Raw genomic sequence first — 26225 nt, 5'->3', positions numbered from 1 at the left:
ATTGTATTACAATGTGAAGCTTTCTGGATATACACCCTGCAGAGCTATAATAAGGGGTTAAATAAAGAAGTTGTTCTCAAGGTAATGCTTTAGCCTGTACATGTCATGTTCGTTTCTTAACAACTTCTGTTGATACATTCTTTATTTTGAATGTGTAAAATACGACGGAGTATTAGGGCCACACATGGCGGGATTAAACTCAACATGTTGACTTTAAAGTTGACATGTCGACATTAAAGGGGAACTTGGCAACTATTTCAACGTAATAAACCCGTTTAGAAATCATTTGGATGGTTAAATGACCTGTTCCGGTGAAAATGGTGACTTTCCCCACTGCGCCTAGCGTCCCCAGGCGGAAAACCAACCTTGCAACATTGAGACTACCGTCCCGGAAAGAGAAGTGAGAAACAAGAAACTCGTTTTAAATCTTTTTTTTACCTTGTAACATCCACATAGTTCTGCCAAACTTATGCTAACCGTTCGCTAGCTTGTAAACAAATCCATGTGCTTCATCTTTACCTTTTCCCAGTTTGAAATAGCATAATGCACAATTTCTCCAGCAGAGGGGGAAATCCTGCCAAGTTTCCCTTTAAACTCGACATTTCGAGAATAAAGTTGAAATATCATATCTACTTTAATCTTGACATGCCGACATTAAACTCGAAATACAGTTTAAACATAGCCTACAGTTTAAGCTATGTAGCCTACACTAACACACACTATGTGACATGAATAATAGGCCTACTTCAAATAGGTGTTATTTCAGATAGATTGCTAGATTGCAGATATTCAGATAGATTGCGTATTCTGTTACCTCATTGCCGTCATCGTGAAGCGCTGTATCGCGGTTATACCATGGCCCTATTATAGCTAGAATAATACATTTTTCCAATAATATAATGTTTCTATAGTAGGCTACAAAATGTTATTTCACTCTGTTTTACGTGGGTAAGGCCACCGCGTATCCAAATAACTGCCCTTCATGACCCACTGGCCGTCACTCTCCATAGGTTAACATGGCAAAACTCATTTTTCTAAAACTGCTTTTCCATGTCTCACCTGCAATACATATAGGAGGCTATAAACACAGATATGTATAAGTATATAGGCCTATACTCTTTTGATCCCGTGAGGGAATATGTGTGCATTTACTTAGAATGAGGTTGCCTGGTCGGGAGGACAGCTTCATTCGTCCCTCCATAGACATTCAGCTATAGGCTGTTTGTATCCATTACAAACAAACATGCAATGTAAAAAAGTCTGGGATTGGGGAGAGCACTTAGTATACCTAGTCTAGTGCATAAGCATGAAGTTGAACCTTTAGATGAAAAACACTCTTTAAATATAGCCGCAAGCGGCAATGGCGGGCCCGAGCACCTGCGGGCCGCAACCCGTGACATGTCGGAATCCAACAAAGCACCGACGTGGTGCGTTTGTGAAATGTACATATTTGATGCGTGTGCTATTTGTTTTTGTATTTTATTTTCTGCCACATTTACTCGCTTGGCCAGGTGGGGGTGTAATGCCCATTGGGTGTCATCATAATCATAATATATATTAACCTGAGAAATTTCAGACCATTCATTTTAAGCAAAGAACATTTCTGATACACTTTTTGGTTGGCCAGATGGTGGCGCTATATTAGGCATGCAAATTACACATGTGAATATCATCACAATAATGATGTCCAAAATGTTTGTAAACTTTCAGATCAATCACTTAAGGCATTGTCCATTTCTGGCACATTTCCTGCTTGACTAGGTGGTGGCGCTATGCCAGGCAGGCCCATTGGGTGTCTGGATATCATCATAATCATAATATCTATAGAGCTGGTAAGTCCCGCCCATCCGCTAAACCCCCAGTGGACCTCTAGATTGAAAAATCGTCAATGCAAGTGAATGTGAGAAAATAATTATTTTCTGGTCCCGTTTGAATTGTGCCATGAATGTGAACATATGTTGTCTGTGAATTTTTAATATAATTTTTCATGTTACGAGTTTGACAGTAGATTATATGATTCTTCGGCTATCAGTTGTGGAAAAGACATAACGAGAAAGACTACATGTCGCCTGTTTACGCCATTAACTGAGATGCTAGTTTTTGTAACGGCAGGAATAAACACACATGGTAACAAAAATATTCGAAACATGTCTAGCTTCACTCAATACATTAACACTATGATACAGTGTGATTGTAAAGTTGTATGGTTCACTGTGTTCAAAGTCGATCTTAATAACCCTCTACATCTCGACCAACTGATGGTTGTTATGGGAAACTAGTTAGCTGTCATCTAGCGGAAAGTTGTAGTCCACAAAGTGCTCTCACACAAAGTTTAACCGCATCAAACTTCTACCCGCTCAATTGTAGCAATCTTTACACGAAAATGTATATTAAAAATTCACACACAACATATGTTCACATTCGTGGCAAAATTCAAACGGGATCAGAAAATAATTATTTTCTAACATTCACTTGCATTAACGATTTTTCAATCTAGAGGTCCAGCGGGGATAGCGGAAAGGGCGGGACTTACCAGCTCTATTAACCTGAGAAGTTTCAGACCATTTATTCAAAGCATAGAGCATTTCTGGCACATTTCCTGCTTGGCCAGAAGGTGGCGCTATGCTAGGCCTGTGAATTACGCATGTGAATATCATCACAATAATGATATCCAATATTTTATAAAGTTTCAGATCAATCACTTAAGGCATTGTCCATTTCTGGCACATTTCCTGCTTGGCCAGGTGGTGGCGCTATGCCAGGCAGGCCCATAAGCATGATATCTATTAACCTGAGAAGTTTCAGACCATTCATTCAATGCACTGTGATTTATGACACATTTCCTGTTTATGTGGTGATATATTAAAATATCAAATATATTACAACATTCCAAAATCCATTCACAATTTAACATCAGCGACATCTTGGCATAATGTTTGCCAAATTTCAAATGAATCTGACAAACCGTCTAGGAGGAGCATGTTCAAATTGATCATGTGACATCAGTATAATTGTCATTCTTTCTGTTGCCAGTTGGTGGCGCTATGCCAAACAATCATTATGGGCATGTGAATATTATCATTAACATGGTCTTCAATGACCTGTGAAATTTAAAACATTTCAAGCCATGCATGGTGAATTATGACACATTTATTGTTTATGTGTAAGGGTATTAAAATTAATAATTTCGCCATTTCGTCAAATTACAACATATAAAAAAAATAAACTTTTTTTAATCTCTCAATTTATAATCAGGAACATCTCGGCATCATGTATACCAACTTTGACATGAATCGGATCGACCATGTTAACTATCTCAAAAACAGGAAAGCAAAAAAGTAGAATAACAACTAGACTGCATTTCCGGTGGGAACTGTGAAAGTGTGCTTGCCCTGGTCCGGTCACCAACGTGAGCAGACAGTGGCATACGCTATGCTGAACCTGGCTTGATCCAAGCATTCTAACAGTGTCTTTCAGTGTTGGAGCAGTGGCAATACCTCAAAAGCTCTATTCAACTATTGCCTTGCGGGGTGAATGCGGTTCGTTGGATTTTACCTGTGGCCTGCCTTCGAATTTAGCTTCTATGACTAAAATCAAATCAATAAAATAAAACAACAGCAGTGATTGGCTGAAAAAATAAATAATGTCACGTGTCTTGCACCTCTCAAACTGGGCTATCAGGTAGAAAAATTTGAAATTATGAAATATGACTAAGGCATTAAAATGCTGCTTGTTTGTCAGGATACTTTTTTACTGATTTATTTTAAAAATATGAGCTATGAGTGTGAATGTTATATATTCCATCCCCTAATTCTGTTTTACTGGTTTATTTGACAAATAATCTATATGGATTTGCTCTATAAAGACCTCGTTTTTGTAACAGAGATAGCTGTTTATTGTCCCTAGGTTTACAGAAACACCTATTCATATTAATACGTAGCCTATGGAGTGCTGCCGACCACTTTTCATTACGGTCCAGAATGCCTTGCATGTCTTTACAACAAAACAACACAGTAAAACCTAAATGCCCGTAAACATATGCATTTGCATACTTGTAACATTTTTAATAATACTCTCCCATCATGATATGTAACAATAATGAAAAATGTAATTTGAATACCGTCAATGTGAAAACAACTCTATTATGTAAGCTATATATAGCTACTGTTCTCCCTGCTATTTCAGTTCGTAAGTCCATACTATCCCATGGCAGAGCAAGGATTTCAGTATTGGGCAAGGTTGCCTGGAGACATTGTGTCTGCTCTGAGACATTGTGCATACATGGAAGGCATTGTGATTGAAGGTGAATAGTGAAAAGGTGAATGGTGTGAGTTACCAAATACCTGTGGGTGGTTTGCCAAATGATGGAAACTTTTGGAATATTTCTTTTTTTTTTTTGCCTATGCACCCTCACACTGGAGTCCCCAGTTCATATACAAAATTTGGTATCGATATGTGACAGTGTTCCTGAGATATGGACGACTTCCTGTTTCGGAGCTTCGCCGACGATTTCGTTTGGCTGTGACGGGCAAACGCTTTCGAAAATCAAAAATCCTTCCGTTAACATTTTTGAGGCTTTGTCCAAGGATAATGTACGTCAAGTTTCGTGGCGTTCGGACCAAATTTGTGACCTGTGAAAATTTAGTTTCGCTTTCTGTTCAATCCAATATGGCGGACGAACGGCACGCCCACCTGACGTCATCTTCGCGACCAACTTACACCGGTACTGACCGGACGTTTTAAAGTTGGAACGGTGTCTCTGTCTCAAAGGGCCTAGGCGCTAGGGCTGACAAAAAATTAGGGAGACGGGAAAAATAATAATAAATATAACCGCAAGCGGTGATTTACAGGGTCCGAGCAAAACGAACATGAGGTACCATAGCTTTTTAGTTTTACATATGCTTTGATTGTTTGGGCACAATTGTTCAAAAGAAATGTGATCGGATTTCGGTTATCGGATTTCAGTTACCGGATTTCGGCTATCGGATTGGATCAAATCTTGAAAATGGGTTGTTCAAAAGGAAACAAGGATCCTGAAATTGGATTAGATCACATAATCTATTCTTGGTTTTGATCTGGATAAAACCTTTGTGTTGTTCAAAACTTTTGAGTTAGATTGGAATAAATTTGATCCATAAAATTAGGATTACCCTGTGCTGTAACGTTATAGTGTGCTAACCTCCACAACCCAACAGTATTCTAACAATACTTGATTCTACAGGACTATTTATTTGTTGTGGATAAGATGAAGGGTTTGATAATGGAAGGCAGTGTTTCCCACAGAATTGAATTGCATTTGTGGTGGTGGGTTCTGTGTTGGAGTCAATAAGATAAACAGCCTATAATTATACAGTTATACTTGCCTTGCACTACAAGTCCATATTGACAAGTAGCTGTAATGCTGTATGTTATAGTGTGCTAACCTCCACAACATTCTATTCTAGTATGCGAACCTCCACAACCCAACAGTATTTGAACACTAATGCTTCAGGTGGGATTTGAACTCTCAACCTAAGGATGACCAGTACAAGGCATTATCCCACTAAGCCACTGTCAATCCTACATCTTTGCCAGTCACATGGTGAAAATGTGTATTGGTAAACACACAAGAAAAACTCCAAGTATACATTTGACAATAAAATGAAGGGCTTTCCTGAAAGAGAACACCTGAAAACGTTTGGAAATTCTGGGGCAATTAGACATTTGTTGAGAAGAAGAGTAATGGATGAAATATAAATACGATAGACTTAATGATGAAGGAAAAATAGTAAACAAAGAAGTTCCCCTATATGCCATAGAGTGTGTCGGCATTGTGACTCTTGGCAACTAATGAGTGTGAATGTTGATTGCCTGATGTCATTCAGGTGCTGTTCAATGGTGTGAATCTTCAATAACCAATCTTGAGCCCAAAGCTCTAGCAGGATTCGAACTCTCAACCTAACAAACACCAGCACAAGGCATTATCCCACTGAGCCACTGACAATCATACACATTGAACAGTCACATTCACATGGTGAAAATGTGTGTTGGTAAACACACAAGGAAAAACTCCAAGTATACATTTGACAATAAAATGAAGGGCTTTCCTGAAAGAGTACACCTGAAAACTTTTGGATATTCTGGGGCAATTAGACATTTATAGAGAAGAACAGTAATGGATGAAATATAAATACGATAGACTTAATGATGAAGGAAAAATAGTAAACAAAGAAGTTCCCCTATATGTCATAGAGTGTGTCGGCATTCTGATTCTTGGCAACTAATGAGTGTGAATGTTAATTGCCTGATGTCATTCAGGTGCTGTTCAATGGTGTCAATCTTCAATAACCAATAGCATGTGCATCTTGAGCCTCAAGCTCTAGCAGGATTCGAACTCTCAACCTAACAAACACCAGCACTAGGCATTATCCCACTGAGCCACTGACAATCCTACATATTAGGCAGTCACATTCACATGGTGAAAATGTGTGTTGGCAAACACACATCAAGAAAATTCCTAGCATACATTTGACAATAGAATTAAGGGCTTTATAAAAAAAGAGTACAGATCTGAAAATGTGCACTGTTAATGGTATCCACCTAATGATGGTTGTATGGTTGTTATTCAAGAAAAAAAAAAAAATCATATAGGAATATAGGTGATCTAGGAAAAAAGGCCTAAGTGGTCTAACTTTATTGGCCTATATCTCTGAAATGGAACAAAATATCAAAATTCTGAGCTACGCTGCTCGGACCCCTAATAAAACTTAAGAACAATAGGTGTGCTTGCAAGCACACTTAATTATACAGTTATACTTGCCTTGCACGACAAGTCCTGACTAGTAGCTGTAACGTTATAGTGTGCCAACCTCCACAACCCAACAGTATTCTTAACAGTATTCTATTCTAGTATGCTAACCTCCACAACCCAACTGAAGGAACTGTAGGGGGCGATGTGGGTCGAGGTAGAGTGAGTGTGTGGCGAGCAGGCAGAGCCTCGGTCAGAAGGCTCAATGGTATGGAGTGATGACACGGAGATTGCAGGTTTCGGTGCAACACAAGTTAACTTTATTTGAGTTTCAATTCATCTGTTCTTTTGTTCTTTACTTGTATGTGTGCTGCATCAAAGAGGAAACAAACAGAAAATGGAGTAATCAGTGAAATGGGGTAAATCAGTACAGATCCCAACTCACAAACAAACCAATTGACATTTGAACAATAAACTGAAATCATATGGCTATATAAGGTACAACTAAACAATACTTGACATCCCAAGTCAACCAACATCACCTAATCATCTCTCACATGGGACTCCAACACACCAAACCAACAAACAAACACCTTAACTTTACACATGATGGCAGAGCTACTCTACAAACTGATAAACATCACAAAAGTCATAGTGAGGGTGATTAAATTGATGACTTACGTTAACTCAAAGACGCACACAGAGCAGGACACACTGGAGTGCTGGGTTGAGATGAACAAAAGAGCGAACTGAGGGCGAGCAAACAATTTATCCTGGTCTGAGCCCCTGCTCCGGAGCTACAGGGTTTCCCAGCAGGTAAACTTTGGAAAGATTTGCAAAGATTTGGAAAAGATTTTTGAAAGACTACAGTCTCAGACCCTCTCACATCTAAAGACAAGTAGTAGAGTTTTAAGTCACAGACTATGCTTTTGCAATGACTAGGGATCTTGCAGGGTCACTATTTACAAGACTGCAACACGATTCCTTTAAATTATTACCCATTGTGCAATAGATAAACAGGAACTGAAAATTATAGCCTACTAAACTCAAAGTCATATTTTCGTGTTTCTGCAGCATTGTTTCATGCGTGACATCCTTAACCGATATAGAGTTGTTCTGTCAAGTGGAAGAGCCGACTAAATATGTATAAGAAATGACAAATATTATAAGAATAACAAATAATTATAGGCTACAGCTTATAATTATACAGTAATACTGGCCTTGCACTACAAGTCCATATTGAGAAGTAGCTGTAATGTTATAGTGTGTTAACCTCCACAACCCAACAGCATTCTATTGTAGTATGCTAACATCCACAACCCACTAATGTTTCAAGTGGGATTTGAACTCTCAACCTAAGGATCACCAGTACAAGGCATTATCCCACTGAGCCACTGTAAATCCTACATTTTGGCCAGTCACATTCACATGGTGAAAGTGTGTATTGGTAAACACACAACAAGAAAAACTCCAAACATGGAGGGGCAATTAGACATTTGTAGAGATGAAAACTAATAGATGAAATATAAAGATGATAGACTTAATGATGAAGGAAAAATAGTAAACAAAGAAGTTCCCCTAAATGTCAGAGTGTCTCGGCATTCTGATTCTTGGCAACTAATGACTGTGTATGTTGATTGCCTGATGTCATTCAGGTGCTGTTCAATGGTGTGAATCTTCAATAACCAATAGTATTCGAGCTAGAGCCTAAAGCACTACCGGGGATTCGAACCCTCAACCTAACAAACACCAGCACTAGGCATTATCCCACTGAGCCACTGACAATCCTACATATTGGGTAGTCACATTCACATGGTGAAAATGTGTGTTGGTAAACACACAAGAAAAACTCCAAGTATACATTTGACAATAAAATGAAGGGCTTTCCTGAAAAAGTACACCTGAAAACTTTTGGATATTCTGGGGCAATTAGACATTTATAGAGAAGAACAGTAATGGATGAAATATAAATATGATAGACTTAGTGATGAAGGAAAAATAGTAAACAAAGAAGTTCCCCTATATGCCATAGAGTGTGTCGGCATTCTGATTCTTGGCAACTAATGAGTGTGAATGTTAATTGTCTGATGTCATTCAGGTGCTGTTCAATAGTGTGAATCTTCAATAACCAATAGCATGTGCATCTTGAGCCTAAAGCTCTAGCAGGATTCGAACTCTCAACCTAACAAACACCAGCACTAGGCATTATCCCACTCTGCCACTGACAATCATACACATTCAGCAGTAACATTCAAATGGTGAAAATGTGTGTTGGTAAACACACAAGAAAAACTCCAAGTATACATTTGACAATAAAATGAAGGGCTTTCCTGAAAAAGTACACCTGAAAACTTTTGGATATTCTGGGGCAATTAGACATTTATAGAGAAGAACAGTAATGGATGAAATATAAATATGATAGACTTAGTGATGAAGGAAAAATAGTAAACAAAGAAGTTCCCCTATATGCCATAGAGTGTGTCGGCATTCTGATTCTTGGCAACTAATGAGTGTGAATGTTAATTGTCTGATGTCATTCAGGTGCTGTTCAATAGTGTGAATCTTCAATAACCAATAGCATGTGCATCTTGAGCCTAAAGCTCTAGCAGGATTCGAACTCTCAACCTAACAAACACCAGCACTAGGCATTATCCCACTCAGCCACTGACAATCATACACATTGAGCAGTCACATTCAAATGGTGAAAATGTGTGTTGGCAAACACACAACATCAAGAAAATTCCTAGCATACATTTGACAATAGAATTAAGGGCTTTATAAAAAAGAGTACAGATCTGAAAATGTGCACTGTTAATGGTATCCACCTAATGATGGTTGTATGGTTGTTATCCAAGAAAAAAAAAATTACTCATATAGGAATATAGGTGATATAGGAGAAATGGGCTGAGTGGTCGAACTTTATTGGCCTATATCTCTGAAATGGAACAACGTATCCAAATTCTTTTGATAACTTTTGTGAGGCTTTGTCTAAACATTGTCTGTGAGAATTTTGGTGAAGATTTGATAATTTTTGAGGCCTGTGAAACTTTTCATGATGTTTGACTTTTCTCTGAAATTGTGGCAAAAGTAAACATTTTTAGAGCATAAGACCAGGGTGAAAAAGATGCATCTGAATGTAGAGATTAATATGATGAAAGAATTTTGAGTCTAGGTCAATCTGGTAAGGAGAAATAAGCGTTTTTGACAAGAGCGCCACCTTTGGGTGCAGTACCCCAAATTTGGGTTATGGGTATTGGGGGGTACTGGTAACAATACTTGAAAATGTCAAGTTTCTAGGACTTACGGTTTATAGGAATATAGGTGATCTAGGAAAAAAGGCCTAAGTGGTCTAACTTTATTGGCCTATATCTCTGAAATGGAACAAAATATCAAAATTCTGAACGATAACTTTTGTGAGGCTTGGTCTAAACATTGTCTGAGAATTTTGGTGAAGATTCGATTATTTTTGAAGAGTGTGAAACTTTTTATAATGTTTGGCTTTTCCATGAAATTGTGGAAAAAGTAAACATTTGTAGACCATAAGACCAGGGCCAAAAAGATGCATCTGAGTTTAGAGATTAATATTCTGAAAGAATTTTGAGTCTAGGTGAATCTGGTAAGGAGAAATAAGCATAATTCACTTTTTTTTTCAATAGCGCCACCTTTGGGTGCAGTACCCCAAATTTTGGGTTATGGGTAGAGGGGGGTACTGGTAACCATACCTGAAAATTTCAAGAGTTTTGGAGTTACGGTTTAGGCTGCAGTATGACTTTTACAGAATTTTGGCAAAAAAATGAACGGTACAGAAACAATAGGGTTCCTGCAGCTACGCTGCTCGGACCCCTAATAAAACTTAAGAAGAACAATAAGTGTGCTTTGCAAGCACACTTAATAAAACTTCAGAAGAACAATAAGTGTGCTTTGCAAGCACACTTAATAATAAAACTTCAGAAGAACAATAAGTGTGCTTTGCAAGCACACTTAATAATAAAATATAGCCGCAAGCGGCAATGGCGGGCCCGAGCACCTGCGGGCCGCAACCCGTGACATGTCGGAATCCAACAAAGCACCGACGTGGTGCATCTGTGAAATGTACATATTTTATGCGTGTGCTATTTGTTTTCGTATTTTATTTTCTGGCACATATCCTGCTTGACCAGGTGGTGGCGCTATGCCAGGCAGGCCCATTGGGTGTCTGGATATCATCATAATCATAATATCTATTAACCTGAGAAGTTTCAGACCATTTATTCAAAGCATTGAGCATTTCTGGCACATTATCTGCTTGGCCAGATGGTGGCGCTATGCTAGGCCTATGAATTACGCATGTGAATATCATCACAATAATGATAGCCAATATTTAATAAACTTTCAGATCAATCACTTAAGGCATTGTCCATTTCTGGCACATTTCCTGCTTGACCAGGTGGTGGCGCTATGGCAGGCAGGCCCATTGGGTGTCTGGATATCATCATAATCATGATATCTATTAACCTGAAAAGTTTCAGACCATTCATTCAATGCACTGTGATTTATGACACATTTCCTGTTTATGTGGTGAGATATTAAAATCATATCAAATATATTACAACATTCAAAAATCCCTTCACAATTTAACATCAGCGACATCTTGGCATAATGTTTGCCAAATTTCAAGGAGGAGTATGTTCAAATTGATCATGTGAAATCAGTATAATTGTCATTCTTTCTGTTGCCAGGTGGTGGCGCTATGCCAAACATGCATTATGGGCATGTGAATATTATCATTAACATGGTCTTTAATGACCTGTGAAATTTAAAAAATTTCAAGCCATGCATGGTGAATTATGACACATTTATTGTTCATGTGGAAGGGTATTAAAATGAATAATTTCACCATTTCGTCAAATTACAACATATCAAAAAAAAGCTTCACAATTTATAATCAGGAACATCTCGGCGTCATGTATACCAACTTTGACATGAATCGGATCAACCGTCTAGGAGGAGTATGTTAAAATTGATCATGTCCACAACGTACAAAATCTCAATTACCTCACTTCCTGTGGGCGTGGCTAATGACATGTTAATACAAAAGTTGTTTGGTTTTGGGAGTTACATACACCCACCAAATTTGGTGTGTGTATCTAAAACGATATGCCAACCACAAGTCAGAGTGACTTAAGGGGGCGCTATGGAGTTCCTGGCCAACGCCCGGTGCCAAGCTTTTATCCCTGTCTATTCACTGTATCACTTGATGTGTGTGCCAAATTTCATGCGTTTTCACCCATGGGAAGCACCTCTTTTGGGATCACAATTCAGCACATATTTCATCACATTAGTCTGCACAAAATCCCAAATATCTCACTTCCTGTTGGGCGTGGCTAATGCATTGTACGTAGGAAAGTTGTTCATCTTGGAGAGATACAGACACCTACCAAATTTGGTGTGTGTAGCTGAAATTATATGCCACGGGATCAGTCACCTAAGGAGGCGTAAGGGGGCGCTAGCGAGTCCCTGGGCCATGCCCGGGGCCAAGCTTTTGTACCTAGCTACTTTGTGTGACACCTGATGTGTGTGTCAAATTTCAAGACTTTTCGTTTATGTTAACCACCTCAAAATATATGCCAACCACGAGATCAGTCACCTAAGGGGGCGCTAGCGAGACCCTGGGCCACGCCCGGAGTCAAACTCTTGTACATAACTGTGATGCGTGACACTTGACGTGTATGCCACATTTCAAGAGTTTTCGACAATGTTAACCACTTCAAAAACAGGAAAGCAAAAAAGTAAACAGCTAATGACGTTTACTTTTGACCATCGCATTTATCGCCTGTAACTCCTGTAACAGGAAAGTATTTGGTAACACTCCATAATAAGGTGCCATAATAAATAGCAAACTAGTAATTACCTAACCCTTTGTTAATATTTGTTAATTGTTACTAACATATCTATTTGGCACAAGTTAATAGTTTTTTAATCATTAATTAAATATTAGTTGTTTGCATAAAATCTGTATGTTAATGTTTTAGCAAATCTATTAACTAATATTGTATTAATATGTGTTAATAGTTAACTAAATGTCTTTTTGGCACTAATTAACAGTTATTTCTTGCATCATTTAAATGTTAAATGTTTATTTGCAAACTATATGTTAATAGAAAAGTTAATTACTTATTATTATTTAACTAATTGTTATTAAACTGTGCTTCTGCCTATCCCAATATGAACCGCTCTCCATAGGACCCTTACAATAGATAGATAGATACTTTATTGATCCCCAAGGGGAAATTCAAGAAAAAAACACGGAGCTACCTTGACATGCTGCCACTGTTGTCGGCGCCGGAACCGCTTGCAATGAAGTTGTTTAAGGTTAATTAATATATTAGTAGTATATAGCTATAAGCGGCCCCTTATAATAAAGTTGGTTAAGCTTAATTAATATATTAGTAATATATAACTATCAGTATGGGGGACCCTTATAATAAAGTTGGTTAAGCTTAATTAATATATTAGTAGTATATAGCTATCAGTGTGGAGCCCCTTATAATAAAGTTGGTTAAGCTTAATTAATATATTAATAATATATAACTATCAGTATGGGGGACCCTTATAATAAAGTTGGTTAAACTTTATTAATATATTAGTAATATATAACTAGTCAGACGGTGAAGGGACTGAGACCAAAACTGGCTTATCACATTTATTCCTTTAGGAAAAGTTAAAACAAAACAACAAGTAGTTGAATGGGCTATATTACATGCATCATTCCTATACCATCACTGTCAGCCCTACTAGCAAGGGAGACATGCGACATGGAATGTTCAGGTGCACAGAACGACAGTTTATTAATATTCTGAGACTCACTAAACACTCACAGACGTAGACCATACGGAGGTAATGCATACACATAATGCTAAACTAAATGTACATTCATTTCCTGCTAGACTGAATTGCACTTTCCATGCACACTAAGCTAAACTACACTGAATGCATGGAAAGTTGCTAGCGGAGTTTACAGCTAGTCACGTTAGACTCAGTGTGTATGAACTCGTGGTCATAATGAAAACATTAATAAACGTTCTCTAAATTGCTAGAATTGCACCCAAATCTTAACAATACATGTAAAGTAACATAATACAGGTGGTATATCAAAGTTTTCAACTTAAACAACATTTTATAGTTACAAAATTAAAACAAAGTGGGGAGAGCTTTATACAGTCAACCTACGCAATGCAAAGCATACCGCTTCTGATCGGCTATGGCAACAATACAAGGACAAAACGCAGCAGAGCTGCAGTATAGCGTTTCTCCAAAGGGGGCTCCAAAATACCAATCTCAATAAAGCTGCTTAATTACGGTGAAAATCACATACAAACACTAAACTACATTTCTAACTCTGTTACACCCCCCTCCCCTGAATTTCACCAAATTCAAGCAGCAACCAAATAGTACTTCCAAAGGCAAAGAGTACACTACTTTCAAACACTAGACAGAGACTCACCAATTACAGGACAGCCAACCACAAAGGTATCCAATAAGGATGAGAGTAGAAGAAGAGGAGCGCAAACTCTCACACAACCAACCGCTGGCAGTAGGGTGCCTTATACACCCCACAAGACCATAAAGCTATAAACCATAAATTCCATAAATTATCCACAAAGCTAATCAGAAAAGCTAGATAAATAATAATATGTCATTAACTTTTATATTAGCAGTTTGTAAATAAACATTTAACATGTAAATGATGTAAGAAATAACTGTTAATTAGTGCCAAAAATATATTTAGTTAACTATTAACATAATATGACAATAGAACAAATCTATTAACTAATATTGTATTATTAATACAATATTAGTTAATAGATTTGTTAAAACATTAACATACAGATTTTATGCAAACAACTAATATTTAATTAATGATGAAAAAACTATTAACTTGTGCCAAATAGATATTTTAGTAACAATTAACAAATATTAACAAAGGGTTAGGTAATTACTAGTTTGCTATTTATTATGGCACCTTATTTTGGAGTGTTACCAAGTATTTGGCTGAGCAACGGAGGTTAATATGTTATATGTTTTGTCCACACGATGTAGGCCTAGTCTATGTCTAATCGTTGTTGCACTCGAAGAAAACTGCAATATTTCATTCGTCCTCCCTTTCAATCGTCCCGAGCGGTCGTTCTCTCTCCAAACTAACTTTATTCTCAAAATGTTGAGTTTAATGTCGACACGTCGAGATTAAAGTCGACATGATATTTCAACTTTATTCTTGAAATGTTGAGTTTAATGTCGACATGGTGACTTTAAAGTCGACACGTCGAGTTTAATCTCGTCATGGCAAAAAATATTTGTTTCTTCATGTGTGGCCCTAATACTCCGTCGTAGTAAAAAGTGTTATGAATGAATCAAAAGATTATTTTTATACCTGTTTTTAGTCAACATTACCAAAGGTGCCAATAATTCTGGAGGGTACTGTACATTGCTGATGATGAAAATGAGCCACACAAGAACAAAAATACTACTTTCAACACATGCCATTTTGGCACCAAAAAGCCAAATGGTCAAATATCACCATTTTAAATTTTCATTCTCTCTCAAAATTAAATAATTTTGTCCCAGACCGGAGTCTTGGACCCATATGTTTTTTATGATTTTACCTGGGTAACCGGTCAGTAGCTTCCACTCTCTATAGCGGATGGCAGCATGGATGCGAACATCAAAACTGTCAGACTGGTTGATTCTGGAGATAGGCACAGGCCTATGAGCAAATTCTGGAGGTAAGGTCAGCCCAGGGTCACTTGAACCTGAACAAATACAAATGAAACATTCATTTTGATGTAAAATAAACTGTTCTTACCAGATGAACCACATACAATCAGGATCTCAGGATGCCTATATTTCTGACATATATGGCTATGACATGTCATGGCTTAGATTTTGAAACATTTTTATTCTCTTTTTTACAGTTCACCATAATTTTGCAAACTGTAGGCAGGGCAAGAGTGACTGACATAAGATCACTTCATTGTAAACTTTCATCACTACAAGAGTGACTACAACATATAAGTTGAATGATTGCAATTATTTGAATGACCCTCACTGTCCACCAGTACTCTAGTTGTAAAAAAAATAAATCAGAGGGGATGGTGGATTGGATTCAATGTTTAGGGACAAATCATTTGTGATGATGACCAACAGTGTACCCTTTTGTTTTGTTTAAGCACAAAGATAATTATTATGTTATTGTCGTGTCCAGGCTTAGAATTTCATCAATTTAAGGGCAAGGCCACTTGGCCTTCAGTTGGGCATATTTGGCGTGGGGCACAAAGGCCACACGTCAGGACACCAAGACCAAAGTTAACTACCGGTATAGGCCTACTGTAGGATACATAAAAAATAAAATAAAACATTACTAAAACATGAAACATCAAATATAACATAGAACTGTAAATCTGTACGTTATTTAACATTTATTTTCTATTTGGCCTGTTATGAAATCATGTATTGAACAATTTAAGCACAGCTCAGCTTTAAGAAACTCAAATAGCCTACATGCATGCTTAGCATTTTGTGATCTTTTAAGGCTTCTTTGACAAACTGCAAAAAGCAATAAATATATATTGCTGCAAATTCAAAACCGGATTACTCTGAAACGGCTTACTGTACAGGGGTTATTTTTTCCCTAAACAATCTAAATGTATAAAACATACACTGATCACTTGTGGAACGTTTAACCATCCTCCAAACAACAAACAAACAGGACAAACAGAAAGGCTAAAGCAATCCAAGTGCAATACTTACATGGTGCGATGTCCACATAGAGTGGATCAATGTTATGAAGTATCTCAAGTCTGGGAGAAGACATCTTTTTGCTATGATAAAGAGAACACAACCGGGATGTAAGCAGAACTGTGCAAACATAATTTAGCTTAATTGAACATAAATCATAGGACGTGATGGCAAAGGAATGTGTCTGATCAAAATAACGTAAACAATTAAGTAGCAGACACTTTGCAACACAGGCTGTTTTTACACGTCAAGTACAATCATACCTGTCAACATATCGGGGGGGGGGGGGGGGGGTCAGAGTTTGTACCGGATCAGTGTTTGCATATTTAACATGTTTCATATGTTAATTTTGGATTTTGGGTTTTGGGTTGCCAGGTTTTAATCCTATGACAAAACGGTTGAAATTGAAAGTAAGTGATTGTGTATGTGTAGGGTGTATTTCATACACAATCTGGCAACCTGGGAGTTGTCAGACTAATAGAAAAAATGAATGGATCAATGATTTTAAAATTAAGTTTGAAGGCCATGTAAATTACGGGAGTTTTCCGGGAGAAATAACAAAACGGGAGGGTGCCGGGAGATGACCTTGAAATACGGGAGAACCCGGGAATGTTGACAGGTATGAGCATAATACATTAGTGAGAGCATACATCAAACTAAAAAAATTTAATTCAGAGGAATTACCAGAGCATGAAAATGCAAGTCATAGTTGATGACAACTGACAGTTTGAATGGCTGACCAGTTAAACAGTTGGATAGTTTAAATTGTTACATTATTTAATAGGGAATTATTGTAGTGAGGACTTTTATTTTGAAACAGTTTTAGGCAGAGAAAACAGTTGGTGGGAGTCATAGTTGATGACAACTGACAGTTGGAATGGCTGAACAGTTAAATAGTTGAGTAGTTTAAATGGCTAAATATTTAATAGTGAATTAATAGATGTGCATAGGTAGATAGTTTAATGGATGTTGATAGACAGATAGTTTAATGGATGAAGTGAAGAAAAAGAAGTGAAAGAAAGTGAGGAAGATAAAAGTGAGCTATCTAGTTCAATGGAGAGAGACACAGAGAAGAGGTTCCATTGAAGTTGCTGCAGTCAGTGAGAGAGCACAGGTGCAGTTGATTGCATTCTAAGTTGTGAATAGCCCTTGGAATGTGCCTTATATCCTTGTAGAATGAAGAGACACAGAGAGAGTTGGCCTACTGTAGTTGAGCAGAAAGCAGTTGATACAGGTGGAATCAGTTTAATTGGCTCTGTGAGGAGACCGAGTTAAGCAGCTGTCAGTTGATACAGGTGCAAATCAGTTTGATTAGCCCATTGTGATGTCATAGTGCCAATGCAAAGTCTATGGGAAAAAATAAACTTGATGTATGTTAATATCTCAAAAAGTATAAAGTTTGAAGTGAAAAATAGATTCCTCAAGTGAAAGTGAAAAATAGATTCCTCAAGTGTCCTTTTCAAGACCTACGTTAAAACGGTTGAAGCTGAATTAGAAGCAGAAATTTGGTGGGAATAATAATAATAAGAAGAAGACTTTAATTACAGTGCATGAAAATGCACTGTACTGTTATTCCAAAGTCTTCTTATTACATTGCATGAAAATGCACTGTACTGTTTTTCCTAGGCTTTTTATTATTATTCTTTTAACGCAGTTAATGCAGCTTCAACCGCTTAACGTAGAAACTTCATTCAAACTATGTTACGTAGGTCTTACTTAGGACATGTGGGCTTTGTATTTTTCATCTTTGTAACTTTTATAGTTTTTAAACTATTAATTAAAAACTATTAAAAATTTCCCCATAGACTTAACATTGGGCTGATGACATCACAATAGGGCCATTAAGCAATTAGAATCCTGTGCCAGGTGGCTAGGCCACCTGCACCAACTGTCAGTTTCTCAGGCTTTAAAGGAGCGATTTGTAGGATTGTTACCGAACGTTCTGTAGGCCAAAATCAAAACACTGGTGAACGTTCTCAAGACTACCAGACGCGAGCCTCTTCTGGGTTGCCAGATGTAATGAAGACTTAGCTAACATTAGTTGACCTGCAGCTGCTTTAACGTTTCTCCAACCATGACCCAGCTACACATTACGGAAACAGTGAAAACAAAAAATACCTCTCTAACCAACGTGTACATATTTAGCTGAAGTTAGCGATGCAGATAAAGTTTAGCCTAGGCTACCTGTCGTGGAGAAATATGGCCAGCTCTGCGTCAGACTTGATATTCTTCGTTTGACGAAGACGTCGCCATCTCAGGAAGCTCCTCCTATGTCCACTTAATTTGTTTCTTGTTTTAATTTTGGAAATTTGCCTGCCTCTCGTAGGCATTCATGACTACAACTGACAGCAAGTTGACAATTGGCCTTTGCTAATTTGGCAACACAAATGGGGGGAAGCACCAGCCCATTATTAATACATATATTCTAGAATTAATCATTCAAAACATAAACAAAAATTCCAAGAGATTCCGCCCCGTAACTCATTTTTTTTCCCATGGGTTTTATAGGGTATAGTAATGTTGTCAAATAAGCCATTACTTCAATTCATCGTGTTTCCTTACTCTCTGACAACATATGGTGATCATTTTTGGAATTCCCGGGTTTCTCACGCAGAATGTGGGAAAATGTCAACATTCGTCCCCCAACGTTGGAAGGGTTGCAGTGTTAGTCCATTTCGCAATTGAAAGCTTGTGCATTGGCCAGCTAAACAATACAACAAAGTAGCCTACTTTATTTACGCCTAACAACAGCCTATATTAATTTGGTCAACTTTATACAGCCCTAACAAGGCTAAAGTTCTGTAATTGATGCCCCTGTGCACTGTGTCATTGATTGATCTGTGATTGATGCCCCTGTGTCATTCTCTCTCCTGCACAAACAAAATGTGTGCGTTCCAAGTAGCCTAGTGCGTAATTCTTCTTCAAAAAGTTGAACAAATGCATTTGGTTATTTTAGAGAAAAATATAAATAGCCTGTCATGCAATTTATGGGCTACAGTGCAGAGTTGGGAAGTTATGGTAGGCCAACTTGGAGTGAATATATAAACAGGGGGAATTCTTTCTGTAGGCCTACTCGTAGCTGAGTAGCCTGGTAGGCCGATACACACAGTGCGTGCGGCCGTACACTATGCAGGTGCCACTAAATCGTGCTCTCACGACAACCACGCTGTCATCTTAAATAGTCTCACTGTCGCCTTCAAGCAAGCAAAATGATGCTTTGAAAACATCCGTTTCGCTGGAATGACAAGGGGGTAGCAACAGGACAACAGAGACTGACAAGTCCGATGGTATAGCTAATGTTATGAGATTGTTAAAATACGGGATATTTACGGGAAAATATTAAAACGGGAAGACAACGGGAAAAAAGTTAAAATACGTGAAAAACCCGGAAAAAACGGGAGGGTTGACAGCTATGCTACAGATCCTGTTCCACTGCTTCCTCTGCCTACAAGTGTTTCAGAATAAAAGTCCTCACTACAATAATTCTCTATTAATTAATTTAACCATTTAAACTATCCACCTATTTAACTGTTCAGCCATTCCAATGATATTAAACAACCACCTACCTACCAACCAACATAGCTACCACATCAAGTACCCTAGCAACAACCTAGCAACCATGTCAAATACCCTAGCAACAGCCTAGCAACCACTTCCACAGTTACACCTAGCAACACATATAGCAACCAATGAGATTAACCTAGCAACCAGCATAGCAATGACCACAACTAAGCTAGCAACAACCTATCAACCACTTCCACGATGACAACCTAGCAACCAAAACACACACAGAAGCACATATACACATATACACAAAAACAACCACACACTCTGCACACACTCAATTACAAACACAAAAAAGGAACAAAGTAGGAAATGGACACAATTTGACAAACGTGACTTATTTTTGTGGAACATATGTGCTCGACTGGGCAGCGGTCATATTTTGTACCGCTCTGCGGTACATCTAGTTTACTTTTCTCTCGAACCGTTCACCACAGAAATTAGCGGCTAACATCGTTTAAAAGCTGAGAAAAAGCCCTTTCATGTGATGTGATACTGAGAAGAACTGGTGAATTTGGAGGCACTTTCTTTCTTGTCGTGCGCTGTCACTTTCTGCACTGCGTAAAAGACTAAATGAATTTACGCTGTGAATGCTAAGATTATTTTGACAGGCCATAGGCTTAATAAAAATCGCTATTAGTCGGATGCAAAGCAGAATATTGAAAGAAGGGTGCACCAAGGCCACAGTGGCCTGTAAACCTCTGATTTTCAAAGGGGCATCACGGCCAACACAAGGGGCAATGACGGCCATGACCGTCGTGTCCACCGTGAAATTCCTACCCTGCATATATCTGTAGATTGTGTTTCTTTACAAATACAAGCAAAGTAATGAATGTTGCTAGGCAACCCTAAACAAATGCTACCCATTGGTTTTTACATTTCTCTGATTTAACTGCTGCATTGTATTCCATTCGAAAAGTCCCCAGTTCAGCCCTGATTTGGCCCTGCCCTACTGGCCATGGCCCTAATCCAACCTCAAGCATGGAAACAGAAGAAGCCTGAGGTTGTCCATAATGGAAATAAGTATACTCTTTTGATCCCACGAGGGAAATTTGGTCTCTGCATTTATCCCAATCCGTAAATTAGTGAAACACACTCAGCACACAGTGAACACACAGTGAGGTGAAGCACACACTAATCCCGGCGCAGTGAGCTGCCTGCTACAACAGCGGCGCTCGGGATGCAGTGAGGGGTTAGGTGCCTTGCTCAAGGGCACTTCAGCCGTGCCTACTGGTCGGGGTTCGAACCGGCAACCCTCCGGTAACAAGTCCGAAGCGCTAACCAGCAGGCCACGGCTGCCCCAGTAAATATTTTATTTATTATGAATTGTTATATTCACTGAAGTCTTGTATATATAGTATAAGTATAAGAATATATACTCTTTTCATCCCGTGAGGGAAATTTGGTCTCCTCATTTATCCCAATCCATGAATTAGTGAAACACACTCAGCACACACAGTGAGGTGAAGCACACACTAATCCCGATGCGGTTAGGTGCCTTGCTCAAGTGCACTTCAGTCGTTCCTACTTGTCGGGGTTCGGACCGGCAACCCTCCGGTTACAAGTCCGAAGCAGGCCACGTAGGCCACGGCTGCCCCTAAGAACCACTGAACCACTGGATGAAGAATGTGCTTTATACTCCTCTGCATTTGTGACCTGAAGTAACCTGTGCTTGCATATGTTCAGATGTCATTTAGCCCAAGGCACAGATCTGTGCATGCTGTGATCAACTTTCAATTCACTGATTTGGCAAGCCAATTAATTTGGGGAGCTATTACTTTAGAATTTCAGCCCAAACTAGGAAAAAATGTAGAAAATCATCACTTGATATGCATGTGATACAGTGGGCAGTGCTTCGACTTGGCCAGCTTCCCTCGTGGTCCGCGCGCGGGATCACGCGACTTTAATTTGTATTTTTCCAGTGACGCTGCAACGACGCTGCAACAACCGGCAGAGGTCTCAAGTGAGCAGGGTGTCTCGTAAAAAGAAATGGAGCTGGAAAACCCTACACAGACTTCACTACAGACTTTAGCAGACTGGTTTAGAAATAATTTAATAGCCAGAAATATGCCTGCCCTGCCCTAATAAAGAAATATTTGGTTAACGGCGAGTGAATCCCGTTTGCAGCCGTAGAAGAAACGCAGGACAAATTAAACATTCTGGTTTTCTCCGAGTGCAACGATGATAGACAGACATCATTTGGACAAAATATAGAGCATGCTCAGCCAAATGCCTTCCTGTTACGTCCTGTTATCATGGAGTTACAGGCGATAAACGATTTTTGATGGTCACAAGTTTACTTCATTAGCGTTTATTTTTTTGATTATTAAAGAGTGTTTTTCATTTAAAGGCTTGACTTCGTGCTTATTCAGAAGAGCATTTAGTGCTCTCCCCAATCCCAGACGTTCACATTGCATGTTTGTTTGTAATGGATGCAACCGCGAGATACGCTTGTCATAGGCGCCGATACCGTGGGTGCTCCGTCTCTCGGGCACCCACTGAAAACATAGAGCACCCACGTGTGCCAGCTTACAGTCCCGGCTAAATTTACATTCATTTAAAATCAAACATCGCAATTTATGTTAAATTCAGCATCTCTCATAATGTGATTGGATATGTTGCTGTCAATTCCCTACTCCATATACTAACCACTAATGAGAGCGTCTCTCGTATGAAAATTCCTGACACTTCCCACCTGAAGAATTAACGCAAGGCTTTGTCGGGTCTTCAGCCCCGAATGTTTAAAATGTATATAGCCCTGAATATCATTTTAAAAGTAGTCTGACAAAGCTTATCGTTTTGTGACACAGCTAAACACTGGTACCTCATAATATGTCTATAACATAGCCTAGGTGGTCGCAACTCACAAAAGTAAAGCAGATAGAAAGAACTCACGCAAATCTAGCCTACAACACGCAGACAGCTTCATGCACAGGGGAGAGAGAGCGCGCACGCACAGGTGCTTTATGATTGTTGGCTTCTGATGGTATCTTGCTAATTCACTGAACTGCATTAGGTGACACAAATGGTATTGCCTTTATCGTATAACTCCTTGTCTGAGCAACTACCAGGCCTATGTTTTTTAAAAGTCAGATGTTCCCTGACAAAGACATTCGGAAATTAAGAATGTTTATTGACTTGAAAAATACACTAATTTTTGCAAACTCCCTTCATTCAACCCTTGAAGACATCGCGGTCTGGTGCGCTATGTAGATCGTTTCTCGTACCATTTAATTTCTCAGAATTTAGGTCTACTAGGCCTACAATAACGTCATCACCAAATACATCTTTTATTTTTAGTTGATCAACCACCAGCCCGATTCACGTTGGCTGGGGGGCAGGGGGGGCCATCAGACATTTGTTCCCAAGGGTCTATGAATTGTTAATCCGGCCCTGCCCCCAACGAACGCAACTTTCCACCTCTGAGACAGCTGAAAAGAAGTCTAGAGGACTCCTAACTCACTAAGACCTACTTACTGTAGGCTGCGCAAACCACAGGCCATTTTTTGGGCAAGCCTGCATTCGAGGCAGGCCTTCTGTTGAAGAATTTTATATAAATCCTGCGGTAACAGTAATCCTCCTACCCCCCGCTACCACAGCTGTGGATAGTGTGGCATGCTCACCTTTTATGTCTCCTTCTTGCAAACTAGGCCTATAGCCCAACCATTTACGTCTTCAAAAAATAACAACTGGCCAGATATGCCTTCATATCTTTGGGCATGATTCAGCATTTTGTTCTTCCACTGGAAATGACTCTTCTACATTTGCTGCCTGCTGCATCCTTTCTGTTTGTATTGTTTAGAAAATGTTTGACGTCTTGAGTTAATGCATTAAACATTGTTTGCTGTGACCAGCCACAAATAGCCTACAGATTCTTGCGTGCGTACATTCTCTATTCTCTCCAAAATGTGCCCGTTCTATAGGCTGGCCAAGTGCGTAATTCTGCGGCATAAAGCAGATGTATTTGTTTATTGTACAGAAAAATAAAAATAACCTGTCAAGCAGTCAATTGACTAAATTGCAGTTAATAAGTAGGGCAAATTACGAAACCAAAACATGGGTCATAGTTGTCTAAGCCTCTGCTTTGAAGCCAAACCCATGAAAAAAGACACATTGATATCTGCAATAGTTTTTTTTTGGCGAAACAAGCTCACAGCCGAATGAGTCATAGCACTGAACGGAGAGGCAACTGGCATGTGATCTCCCCACGGGCCAATGGATGTACACGTTTTCTCCTGTGCCTACGATATTTAATCCAGTGTTTTGTCAAGTTGCAAAATGCTATTCGTTTTAACAATTTTTTATGATAGTACTCTATACAAAAAGTACTTCATACTATCTTAATTGCTTTATACTCAATACTTGACCAATGGCTATTGCATCTGTCTATTGAAAGTGAGAATGTGGCATGTGATCTACTGTGTAGGCTTCATAAAAAAAAAATAAACAGATTGCTAATGGCCTACAAGGTGATTTGGGGTGCGTTTCCCGTACAACTACGGAGGTTAGCTTTTTACTAACAGGATGCATCGTTCAACTAACCAACATGTAAGTTACGACTGTTTCCCAAAACTGTCGTACTTACATAGTACTGTAAGTTTGGACCATGATAGTTTCCAAACTTCAGTAGTCTGGACTAAGGTGGTTAATGACGTTTAGTAGCACGTGAACGGGCACCTGCACATACTTCTGTGGCATATTGCGTTAAGGCCGGCAGATGACAGCCGCCGTTGCACAGCAGTTACCAGTCCCCTGTCCAAGAGTTCGAATCTGGGTTAAGATTTTGACAACAATATTGACATCGTTGTTTACCTAAGTTTATCTTCTGTGCAGATCATATTATCAAAATCAGAATCAGCCTTCAAAGGCTACAAAGGCTACATATTCTCAGCTGACTCGTCAAAAAGTGCGCACCACCTTATTATTATCTGCAGATGTGTGACTTTTACTTACATGCACATGGCTGCAAATTGACTTTAGATTTATGTATTTTCTGCCTTGGGCATTTTAAAATATGGATGTATGGTGGTTAGAAGTGTAAATATCAATTAGAAACCTAAATAAATTTATAATTATTAATTTGCAAACAAATAACTGGCGTCAGTGACATCTTTGACATGAAGATCCCTGGAACTATGCTTCTACTAGCATTCTACCACAGGTCGAGAGGTGTAGTTGTAACTACACAACTTTACGATAGTGGTTGCGAACGTTCGTTGCTACTATGGTTTTGGGAAACACTAACGTAGTGTAACGATGCATTGGACTATGTAAGTTCCAAATATGAATGTAATTCTGCGGCATAAAGCAGATGTATTTGTTTATTGTACAGAAAAATAAAAATGACATGTCAAACAGTCAATTGACTACATTGCAGTCAAGAAGTAGGGCAAATTAATTTATGAAACCAAAACGTGGGTCATACTGTAGTTGTCTAAGCCTCTATAGCGTAGCCTGTTAAAAACGTCACAGAAGCTTACCCAAGGCTACAGATTAATTCTGAACAGTTATTTCTCTACTGGCTCAATTATCACACCACTGTTTTGATTTGCGTAGTTGCGTTACCCCAACACTGACAATAATATAGACAGCAAATTTCGATTTCGATTTTCGTTACCACCGTGTAGTCAAGCCTTAAGCCATACCCAAGTAGCCTAAATCGAGGTAAATCGAGCTTTTTCAGAAGGGGCGGGAGGCAGAGCGATGTACAGTGGCAGAGCGACGCACAGTGGCTGAAAGTGGTACTAAAGCTTCACGTCTCGTAATGCGCGACTGAAGTGGCCATTTGAAAGCGATGCCCACTGTATATTTTTGATGAGTATCAACAGAGATGAATGGGTGTGAATTTGGACACACTTCACAACAGTCAGTCCCATAGACTTAATTAGATTACTGAATATTACATTTTTGTAATCAGATGTTTGTACTGTAATCAGCATCACCACATCTTGCTCACAATGGTGTTGCTCCATTGTGAAATAGTCAGCATGTAGCATTTCATTGTGGTTGTAAATTGGTACATTTTCAGCACGACCTAGAAATGTTATAGCATCATTTTAGGAGGACCTTCTAAATAGGTGTCGTCCCATGGCCCTGAGAGTGTGCTTAATTCGTACCAACTGTAACCAACAATGTTTCCCCTCTAGGATCTAGAATGTGA

At 38.8% G+C, this 26225-nt stretch overlaps 1 protein-coding gene across 1 annotated transcript in view; it reads right to left on the bottom strand.

The window, feature by feature from the left end:
• arsb (arylsulfatase B) overlaps positions 1–26225 on the bottom strand; it is a 141278-nt gene that overhangs the window by 5297 nt on the left and 109756 nt on the right. Inside the window, exons 6-7 of the mRNA XM_076284923.1 lie at positions 16514–16584; positions 15370–15516 (exon numbers count right to left, since the gene is read on the bottom strand). Coding sequence (XP_076141038.1) covers positions 15370–15516; positions 16514–16584 — 218 coding nt within the window. The remainder of the gene's footprint in view (positions 1–15369; positions 15517–16513; positions 16585–26225) is intronic.

Source organism: Alosa pseudoharengus, unplaced genomic scaffold (assembly GCF_046254945.1).
Source record: "Alosa pseudoharengus isolate Yale_2024_CS ecotype anadromous, Long Island Sound unplaced genomic scaffold, YU_APseudo_1.1 YU_APseudo_1.1_scf_14, whole genome shotgun sequence".
Lineage (NCBI taxonomy): Eukaryota > Metazoa > Chordata > Actinopteri > Clupeiformes > Clupeidae > Alosa > Alosa pseudoharengus.
Note: the sequence above shows the minus strand (reverse complement) of the source record. Positions and strands in the feature narration are given on the sequence as shown.